General features: G+C 43.4%; 1 protein-coding gene across 1 annotated transcript; it reads right to left on the reverse strand.

Annotated features, from left to right (window-relative positions):
- Positions 1-2,712: 2,712 nt before the first annotated feature.
- On the reverse strand, positions 2,713-4,412 carry LOC143476822 (uncharacterized). The gene is made up of 4 exons (XM_076975187.1): positions 4,285-4,412; positions 4,078-4,146; positions 2,989-3,836; positions 2,713-2,871 (listed from the first exon to the last, which is right to left on the reverse strand). The coding sequence occupies exons 1-4, from the start codon at positions 4,322-4,324 to the stop codon at positions 2,713-2,715; spliced, it is 1,116 nt and encodes a 371-aa protein (XP_076831302.1). The 5' UTR covers positions 4,325-4,412.
- Positions 4,413-11,542: the final 7,130 nt, after the last annotated feature.

Genomic DNA, 11,542 nt, shown 5'->3' on the forward strand with positions numbered 1-11,542 from the left:
GGCTTTCGAGGCTTTAAAGATTGCATTCGCAACGGCTCCTGTGTTGCATCAGCCCGATCCTAGCAAGCCCTTCATTGTTGAGGTGGACGCTTCAGATGTGGGAGTGGGGGCTGTGCTGTCCCAGCGTTTCAAGAAGCACAGCTCTCCCAAGCCGATCGCTTTCTTTTCTAAGAAGCTGAGCTCCGCTGAAAGGAATTACGGGGTAGGTGACCGTGAGCTGTTGGCGATGAAGCTAGCCTTTGAGGAATGGAGGCATTGGTTAGAGGGAGCGAGACATCCCTTCAGTGTTATCACGGACCACAAAAATCTGGAGTACCTGAAAGCCACCAAGAGAATGAACGCACGACAAGCCCGCTGGTCTTTATTCTTCTCGAGGTTTCGTTTTCAGGTCACCTATCGCCCCGGGGTTAAGAACACACGAGCCGATGCCCTCTCTCGGTCCTTTCCTGAGAGCAAGGAGTCCACGGAGGAGGAACCCATACTCCCTGCGGAGTGCTTTCTCAACTCTGTGGAGTGGGATATCGACAGGGCGATCTCCGCGGCTAATCCGCATCCCCGATGTCCTCCACATCACAGGTATGTTCCCCCGGCACAACGCACTCCCCTCATTACCTGGGCGCATTCGTCTCTTGGCACAGGACATCCCGGGTCCACCCGTACGTCGCAGGTGCTGGGAGCCCGTTACTGGTGGCCCGGTATGCATCGAGACGTCTTGCGTCACGTTGCGTCATGCGCCGAGTGCGCGCGGAGCAAAGTGCCGCGCACTCCTCCGGCTGGCAAGCTACTGCCGCTTCCAGTTCCCAGGCAGCCCTGGACGCACATAGCTGTAGACTTCGTCACGGACCTGCCTGTGTCGGAGGGTAACAACACCATCCTTACCGTCATAGACAGGTTCTCTAAGATGGTGAGGTTCATAGCGCTTCCAGGGTTGCCAACAGCGTGGGAGACAGCGGAGGTGCTGCTCCGCGAGGTGTTTCGGCTTTACGGAATCCCAGAGGACATCGTTTCCGATCGGGGACCACAGTTCACCTCTCGGGTCTGGAGGGAGTTCCTCGCAAAGCTGAACATCACGGTCAGTCTGACATCCGGCTACCACCCACAGGCTAACGGGCAAGTAGAGCGCGCAAACCAAGAGCTGGGACGGTTTCTGCGTGCCTATTGCAGTGAGTATCCCGACACCTGGAGTTCGCTGCTCCTGTGGGCTGAATACGCTCAGAACTCCTTGGTTCAGTCCAGCACCAGACTAACCCCCTTTGAGTGCGTTCTAGGGAGACAGCCGGCTCTATACCCCTGGAACGCTGCCACATCCGACCAACCCATTGTGGAGGACTGGTGCAGGAGAAGCGAGCGAGTGTGGGCTGATACGCACCGTAAGCTGCAGGAGGCGATTCGACGCTTCAAGGCTAAAGCTGACCGGCGGAGAAGCGAAGCCCCGGAGTACCACGCAGGGGACAAGGTTTGGGTGTCAACCAGCGATGGCCGTCTCGGACCGAGGGGTAAGCTGACAGACCGTTACGCGGGGCCCTACGTCATTGCCCGACGCGTTAACCCCGTTACATACCAGCTTCGACTGCCGGGGGACAGAAGAGTGTCCAGGGCCTTCCACGTTTCAGCCCTGAAGCCGTACCGGGAGGGTCCTCTGAGCGCGGAGGCCAGACCGAGACCGCCGTCTCCGTTACAGCTGTCAGACGGACCTGCGCACCACGTTAGTAGGTTGCTGAGCTCTCTGCGTCGGGGTGGAGCGCTGCAATATCTGGTGGACTGGGAGGGCTACGGTCCTGAGGAGCGGTCGTGGGTTCCGGCTTCTCAGGTGCTGGACCCCTCCATGCTCGCCTCCTTCCATCGAGAGCATCCCAGTCTTCCTGCTCCGCGCCGTCCGGGACGCCCGAGGAAAGTCCGGCTGGAGGGATCCTTGGGGAGGGGTTATGTCACGGTAGGCCGGCCCGGAGGCCGCCAGAGGGCGCCCAAACACACACCTTCGGGCACACGCACACCCACAACCACACGCAGCACACCCTCGCAGCCTCGATCACTCCCACCTTCCCAATCACCAGAGTACTAGCACCTGTCTCTAATCAGCTGGGGTGTATTTATTTCCACAGGTCGCGCCGTCCAGTGCTGCGCATTTACCTGGCTACCCCGTCTCGCTCCGTGGGAGAGAAGAGTGTTACTCGCCTGTGTGCCTTTGTCCTCGTTCATCGCTTATTCACCTTTTCTTTTGCTTATCTGTTTCTACTGCCTTGGTGCCTGAGTTGCTAAGTTTCTATGGAGAATAAAACAGGTCACCCTCAGCCTCTGTCTCCTGCTGCTTCTGTCCAAACGTCACAAAATACACTGGAGTTAGCAGGAAATATAATTTTCATCTGTAGTTTCCAAGAAATACACTGTAAAACCTTAAAGGAGAAAAACGGTAATATCAATCCCAAAGGGATAATTTTTTTCGACCAAAACTTAACTTACCCTAGAAAGGAGAGATTTTCACGACGAAGTATGGCTGCTGCTGCTGACTGACAGTGTCCCAGGCTATGCTCCGGCAGGCGTATCAAAAGGTGGGTGTGGCCAATATGCAATACTTTGCATATTGCTATAATTGTTATAATTGTCATTTTAACTACATAAAAACAAAGTTGTCCTCCAAAGATGGGGGGGTGGAGGTGGGCCATTTAAAAAAAAAAAAAAAAAAAAAAAAGGTGGCACATTTGCTTTGTGGATTTACTGTTTGTCAGGCTTTAGGCCCATGCGGGTCATGAAGCCCATTAAAGACCAGTCATCTGTGTTAGAGGAAGTGTTGTGCTGCAGGTTCTTAGGGAGGACTCTGTTGGCTTCATTGTGCTGCAGTGTGGTGGTCTTCATGGTGTATTTCTCTCCTTCCTGCTTGGGAACAACAAAGGCGGAGCAGGGTTTAGCTCTCCCATGTGCTGTGCCCTTGTTGTTTTGAGTGGTTTGAGTGTTGTGATGTACACTTCCCAGTCCAGGTGAGTCCTTTACCTCATGAGTTGTCGAAGATTTTGAGGTCTGCAGGTTCTGGCCTTTTTTGGCACCTGAGTCATCTTCAGTAGTTGTGGGTCCAAGCTTATGGAATACCTGGATTGACGTCGTCATTTGCTGAACCAGTGTCTTTTTATAGTTTGACTTCTGGCTAATCTCAGTTGTCCCAGGGTTTGTGGCGATTGATGTTGCTGAGGTGACCTGTTTTCTGGTTTTTCTCTTTCTCTGCATGTTGTTGACCTGATCAGCTTCACTCTTTTTTTTAGCCTCATTCTTCTTGTTGGCAACTTTCTCTCGCTTTCTCTTACCAATCTTTTTCTGACTCTTCCCTGCGTCTTCCCTCTCATGTTCTAGACATGCTTTACTGTGATGTAGGAGACATCTTGAACTTTCTTGGTTGTTGTATTGGCTGCTGGCCTGCTGGTCTCCCATCATCACTGATGTCTTGGGGACTCCAGGTTCTGTGATGTCCTTCACTGTGGCCCAATCATTGTCTTTATGACCTAAACTCACATGTTGGTTTGAGCTGCAGGAGCCTTCTGCCTCTATCATCTTTCTTAATTTTGCTTCAAAGTTCCCAGGATCATACACATCGAAACTTATTTTAGGCTTTGCCTGGCTTGTCATGCTCTCCTCCTGTGTTCTGATTGGAACAAAAACCCTCTGTGGGGTGGGCATGGTTTGGAGCTGCTGTCTCTGGACAAAGTCTGAGTAGGGGAGTCCTCCTGAAACCCTCAGATTTGCCACTTCAGCACTGGGAAATGGTGGTGGTGGGTAATACCCATGATACATCCCCGGAGGAAACAATGGGGCAGCCATACCTCCACCTCCAAATTGTGAGACATATCCTACCCAACAGAAAAAGTGGCATATTATCTAAATCTTTAATTATTTCTCATTTTCATTGTAGATGGAATTATGGCTGGTGTATTATTGAGTTTAATACATTTTGGCAAGTTTAAGGTGGATGAATAAAAATGTTTATTATATACTTAATAACAACATTTACATTGAAATTGTTTCTTAGTCAGTTTTGATGATTGTAGTGGCTTTCTTAAGATTAAGGCTTCATAAGAAATTTTAACCTACCTGCAGCACTGAAAGGATGGACTGGCAAATTTTGGACAGGGTTACCATGGCCCATGAGTAGTTCATTTCCTGTTCACAAATTACATTGCTTTTTAAATTATAGCGAGTTATCTTAGAACAGTCCTCTGGACACTTATATTTCAAAATAGATAATAATTACTACCACGTGTCATTCTAGAAAAGAAGTGAAATGTAGTCTCACTATACCTGTGCATAAAAAGTGGTTGTAGTCAAAATCGAAGTTCATATCGAAGCAGACAGAAAGAATCCCAAAGTACAAACTTTAGACTGCGTCGAGAAAGTTCTTCTATTATGTTTGTAGATTTCCAGTTGTGTGAATTTCTTATCGCATTTTACTTGCCGCGTTTATGACGGAACAATTGACTACCATGACAATTCGGTTAGTTCGAAATCAATCAAACAAACAAACAAAATCTATAGTAAAGTAACTATAATGCACGGCATCGAGTGGGTTATTGTTTTTTTATATGACAAAATACACAAATGTTGAATCATTTTAAAGTTTATTAGATTTTGCAGAAAATAATTCTTATAATTCTTCCGTCAAACTGTTAGGCTAGTTCGTTTGTGGTTTCCAATCCACAACATTTAAAGAGCCTTAAACATTTAATATTTCTATCGGACGTGATTTAGTCTACTGCCGAACCACCAGTGACACTCTTCTTCGCTGGTACACCAGAGGTGCTTGGCTCTGGGAAAGTTAATTTTGACGGGGCAAAGCCAGCACATTTCTCCCGCAACTTCTTTATAGTCTGGGTTTCTATATTGCTGTAGAGACGATTCTCTATGGTAACCAATCACAGGCATATTTGTACATGCATCAGAGCCTAAGGATGGTATTTGCTGACGATGCTTGGGGCGTACTGTTTTAAAGCCACCTGTAATGAAAATCGTGGGCATGTCGCTAAATACATATACCCTCATGAGATTTACATAGAGATTGCTATATTGCCGTCTACACTAATAAGTTACTCTAATGTAATGTCCGGAAGCGCACAGTTCGTTTCTCTGGCCACTTTACTATTAAGCGAGCTAAATTGATTGTGCTATATAGGGAACAACAAGTGAGTGCACGAGTGAATTGTATATAGCTCAGTATTTCCACATGTAGTAGCTGAAGTTGTGTCATTATGTTAGCTAACTGCGTCAATAGTTTGATAGCTAGCTAACTAGCAAATCCACCTTTCAATGTTAACGCATTGTCAGATCAACTGTCAAATGTTTGTATGGATTTCATAATGGTTCTTAGACAAGCTGTAATAAACTGTTGGTTAGCCTAATTTAATTTATGCAGCTTCCAGTTCCCCTCAAATTGCTTTCTCATGATTCACTAAGACCATTTACCCCAGAAGTAAATGCTATGGTTTGTTTCACTGTGTTAGTGTATTAGACTGGAAATATTATCATAAACTTCTTTTGTGAATTCATCATTCCATATGGAACTAGGATTTAGGTTTAGTCTGACACAGGGTTGCCAACTTTTCAAGATCGCTTGGAGTGAGATTTGAACCTGGAGGAGGTGGCGAGTGTAAATTGTTAGCGGGCGGGGTGTAAAATGGACACATATCGCGATTTATCGATCGTCGGTGGTTGGCGCCAGAGCGAACTAGTAACTCATTGAATCATAGATGGGGATCAGATGTAAATAAACTATATTTATTTTTCGGCGTGAGAAATCGGGTGTGTGGCGTGTGAGCGTGTGAAGACAGTCAAATGCGTGTGTCTCACGCTCAATTTGTGAGAGTTGGCAACCCTGCTGACAGAACTCGACTTCACAAGTCCCTGCTGTCCATGGTGCTGAAACCTCAACCTCCACAAACAGTCTGTCTCTAGTCAGTCATCTTACACTAGCATGCAGGGCAGTGTGGGTCCCAAGGCTGGTGTTCGGTTGACAGTGAGATGGACAAAAACATTCTTATTCTCAGGTGTTGCCCCAAGGCTCATAGACATCACTGGAAAACTATACACTTCTACATAAAAGATGTAATTAACAGCATCTCCATGATCACCATTTAGTTGACTCTCTTGAGAGCCTGCTTACCAGTAGATTTAATCATCCAGAGGGACTGTAGCAGATAGTTGTAAGGGAATTTGTGATTCACTGTCTGTGAAATGCAGTCAGAACAGTCTAACATACAGTTCACTCCCTTATTTGTGTGTCTGCTTCTCAGTTAGAATCTCTCTCCCTCTCCATCTTGATCTCTCCCTGTCTCCCTGTACTTTTACATTGCCCCTACATCCAGTCTTCTGTACCTCCTCTCCTGATAAGGAGAACACCAATCATACACATTTTTTAAAATTCTTACCCAATTTTCATAAGACACTTTCTTTCTTCTGTATTTAGCTAGATGTATTTTAAACTTGGGAACTCTTTCGTAACACTCATGTGTTGTGAATCTGTTCTCCTAGTGCTGGTGACGGAACACTGAGGGCTGAACAAATTTATAATCCTGTTGATGAACCCTGATGGTTTTGATGTACGTCTAAAGGACAATTCCACAAAAAACTTAACATTAGTCATTTTGGTCAATGTCCTCAAACATCACAAAATGTAGAAATTGATGCCTGCACACATTGTAGAATCATTTTATTTAGTTATTAGTTTTTTGCAGTTCCTAAAACCCAAAAAGTGGTACATATAGCACAAATCTGGAAAGCACTAATCCATGTAGCCTATCTACTGACCTGGTCCATTAAACTTTAAGCACATTCTCTGCCTTACACTTGTTTAGAAATTCTAAAACACATTTTTTGCAAAACATTAAGCACAGTTCCCTACATTAGACACAACATTCAAAATTGAAAGTCATGTGTTTTTTTTGAAAAATGTTGCCATGAGACTGCTACACCCACCTACCAAAATTTAACCGTAGTCTTCACGAGTGAAAACACTTCAAGCTAATTTTTACAAATCTCTAGAAATCAGAGCCTGATCCCTATAAAGAGGCCACAAGTTGGAAAAGTTTGTTTGCACAACAACGGAGTACATTACTGTATAGAGATGATGATGAAGAAGACGAGAATGAGCAAGAGGATGAGCAAAACATAACAGCTGAGATTGGAGTCACTCCGGTTGAGTATGTGATCAACCATGACAAAAAGAGACATACCTTCAGAAAACTGATCTTAGCATCTGCAAAAAACTGTATATCCAGCTTACATGCTTCTACTAAAGACAATTCCATACAAGCATTTAGGAGATGGTCTGGCTTGCCAGTGGATGTTCAGATGCTGTGGATAGATGTGCCATTCTACCAGTAGGCTTATGCCAACTACTGGTTGGCCTTTGTGGAAAACAAAGAGCAAAACAAAAAAGGAGATTGTTTAGTAAAGCAAGTGTTATAGAAGCTTATCACCATTTCTAATCAAATTGGAAACATGATATTCAAAAACGCACTACTGAGCTTAAAATGTGTATTTAAATCTACTTATTTAAATTAGCTGTTGTCTTTTATCCTTTTTAAAATGAAAAATGCTAACCATGCAAGATTAACTTATTCACACTCATGCTGAAGTTACACACTTCCTTTATTACAGCTGACACAAACATTTTGCTTTAAAGCATTAAGTAAATTTCAAGGAATTAGTTTATGGTAATCAAACAAGTCAGTAGTACAATACAGCACCTACCAGCAATCACATCTTTTAGGAACAAGCTGCTGAATGCCATTTTCCCATTTACATGTAGCATATTTTGGAAATAAAGTTAGAGAAGCGAGATTGAGATGGTTTGGACATGTACAGAGGAGGGAGGAGAGGTATATTGGTAGGAGGGTCTTGAGGATGGAACTTCCAGGCAAGAGGAGGAGAGGTAGACCTAAGAGGAGGTTTATGGATGCAGCGGTAGAGGATATGAGAGTGGCTGGTGTGTCAGTGGAGGACACTCAGGACAGGGCCAGATGGAGGAGTTTGATCCGCTGTGGCGACCCCTAAATAGGAATTGCTGAAAGAAGAAGAAGAACAATCCTAATCCATTAAGGACTTCTGTGCTTTTCATTTAGTTTCCTCCAAAGTCCAAAATCTCTCTAACCCAGTTAACTATTATTTTTTCCTGCCATTCTCTTTCCCCTACTAGCATCCATAAAGCTCATTTTTATTCCATAGTATGTTTGGTACTTCCTGTGTATGTATCCCACAGAACTCATAGACACCATCATAGACATCGCAACACAAGTAACCTCATTTACTCATAATGTTCATCACAAACACCGACCACAGTGACAGAAGGACTATCACTGTATCCTAAACCTCTAAACATCAAATCAATGTAATTTATTACCTTCCAGGTTCCCTCGAGAACTTCATTGACAAACTTGATACCCTCCTCAGTCAATTCACTATTGAAGCAAACCCACTCATTCTTGGTGACTTCAACCTTCCGTCCTGCAAACTACATTCTTCGATTGCTGTCGTTATTTGACCTCACCATCAACCAGTCTCCACCGACTCACAGAACAGGCAATGTTTTTGATCTGGTGTTTACACAGGCCACTGGAACATTGGACATCACATGATGCTTGCCTACAAAGCCAAAGATGGACTAGCCCCTTCCTACATGATGTCCATGGTCAAAGCCTGATCCATACCATGAGCACTGCGAATCTCAAACATGCCTCAACTTGAAATGTCATGCTCAAAGTCTTGCAGAAAACAAACCTCAAGACCTATTCTCTGTCCTAGCTCCAAGATAGTGAAATCTTCCACTAGCTGTTCGAACTGCAGAGTTGCTTGCTGTCTTCAAATGTAGACTGAAGACTCACCTGTTTGCTGAGTATTTAAATGACCACTAACACAACATTGTTATTGTTTTTCAAACTGTATGTTCATAACCATAGAAGGGTTATCTGCCCTTCTATGCATTAGTTTTATTTTGTGTTGTTTAAGTTTATTTGGAATACCAGGTAATGGAATTGATTCCAGTCGTTTAGTTGTGCTGCTGTCTTCCGTGCTCTCCCTGCAAGAAGATGACTCTAGCTTTCTGAAGACCTGAGATTTACATTTTATGGCATTTGACAGACACCCTTATCCAGAGCGACTTACATTTCTTTCTTTTTTTAAATACAAGTGAGCAATTGAGGGTTAAGGGTCTTGCTCAGGGGCACCTCAGTCATGGCCTCAGGTCTGGAAATCGAACCCACGACCCTCCGGTCACAAGACCAGATCCCTAACCGCCAGGCCATGACTGCCCATGCCTGAGATTTAAGTGAGCATGTTGTTTAGAATTTATGTAGCAGATTATTATGTAGTACAATATTATGTAGTACAATGAATCTTTTTTGTCTAGGAGTTACACCAATTCTCTTGTCCAGTAAAGGAAAAGTTAAATGTGAAAAGTATGACATCTAATAATATTGCAAATGCATTGTAGAAGTCATCTGTTTCCATTGGATATTATCCTGTTAGTTTAATTTAGAATAGTTGCTCTATTGTTGAATATTCTGTTGGTTGTTTAATAAATGTGTTTAAATGTATTACCACGGTTTCCCTTGGTTCTAGTTCTAGTGGGCCTCAAAGTGAACTCGTGATTAGTATCAGATAAAGGTAAATGCATGTTAACACAAATTCCCTATAAAGTATCCCATCCGCTGTGCATATTAATGATAAACCTCTGACAAAGCAGGCTATTGATAATAGCAAGGAACTTTATAAGATTTGGTAAATTTCATAACCTGCACTAAGTTACTTGAGAATTGAGTTCCAGTTCACATAACTCCTCATTCTGAGAGTTTGCAGAGAATAATGAGAAACATCTACCAACATCAAGAAACCCAAATGACACCAGCAAGGTACACTCAGAAATAGTTTAATGGATTATTCAGTTTCATAAATACAACATATAGATTAGAAAAAGCTTCAGTCATAGGATAAAACAGGAGTTACAGTAGTTTTGTGCAAATACAACTCAATTGTATCAATTTTCATATACTTTAATGAACCCCTTACAAAAGAACATTTTGGCACTTTTGAAGTAGAACTGTCTGGAATCATCAAGTTTAAAAAAATACTATGAAGTCCAAACTTTGGGTATTCTGATAATGAGGTAAAGTCTTATAACCTTTTGTTTCAGACCGAAAGTAGGGAAATAAGTAATAAATTACTGTCAAGACGGCATGAGTGTTCGGCTCTGTGCAAACAATATATTGCCCATTCTGTTTTTGCGCAGTTCATGAAACTGGTCTTGTTCCTAACCAAACATCTTCAGCAGTAATAAAAATCTTTTAGCCCTTTAGATTCTGTTTTCCTAATGGAGCCCCTCTCCACACCTGCAATCAACTCAACAAGGGTGATAACTATTTAAGTCATCTGTCATATTTATTTGAAAACAGCTCTGTGCTAGTACAGTGAAATCTGCTCTGTTCCAATGAACACCAGATACAAGTCTCGTATGGACCTATCAGACTTCAGCAATGAGCAACAGACTTTAAGGAGCCCCTAAACAGATGGGGATTAAATGCTTTGGTTAGGAACAAACCTTCAGTATCTACAGCAAATTTCACATATTGCTGCATATTATTATTGGTCCACTAGAGTATTTGATAACCCCCACTCCCCAAAAAATAAATAAATAAATAAATAATTTTTTAAAAGTGCATGGGATATAAGAATTGCCATTTTGGAACACAAATGCCAATCTTTGATTTACAAATAAAATAATATCCCTTTAATCCAAACTATAAAGCCTCAAATCTACATCACAGGATAATTCTCTCTTAAACACCAAACTCCGTTTTAGTCCTCTAACCTCAGCTCAATAGGGACAGTGGCCAGGGGACCATCCAGCAGGCAGCAGTGGGGACAGCCTGGAGGGCCTCATTGGGGTCCAACCTTCAAAAAAGTCAATAAGGAAGACCCCACTGCAAAATCTGTATCTATCCACCCCACGATTAGGTAAGAACATCAATACAGGCCCTTTACAGAAAATTAAACTCAAGCTCTGCTCAACACTTTGTCTCCTTTTGATCAGCTGCCCTCCAGCGCCCCCTGCTGCCCACCAGCGTGCCCCCCGGCCCTTCACATATAAGACAAAGACTGCTTCTCCTTTCACCAACACTGGTGCTCCATCCTGCCTGGCCACGCACCTGTTCCTCTCAGCCAAGGCCCTGCGGTGACAACGGCCCCTCAGACCTGTTATGCATACAGGAGTTCAACATGACCCCATATTTCAGCTTTTTTTCCTTTTTATCTTTTGACTTAAAATTATCCGCCTTACAAAAATACAATTTTCTTCTCTAGGTAATTCAGTTTTGTTCAGATATGCAAAATAGACAGTTTTTTTTCTTTGTAGTACCAGCTTGGTGAAAGGCATTTCTGTTGGTATAAATAGACCTTAGTAAGACATCTTAACACATGCAGACTGTATGAACGCTACTTTGAACTACAGTTAGCCCTAAACACTTTTAAGGACAGCAGCTCTGGTAATGAAAGCGCTCTGATAATGTGTGTT

The sequence above is a fragment of the Brachyhypopomus gauderio genome, chromosome 15 (genome assembly GCF_052324685.1).
Source record: "Brachyhypopomus gauderio isolate BG-103 chromosome 15, BGAUD_0.2, whole genome shotgun sequence".
In the NCBI taxonomy this organism is placed as follows: Eukaryota; Metazoa; Chordata; class Actinopteri; order Gymnotiformes; family Hypopomidae; genus Brachyhypopomus; species Brachyhypopomus gauderio.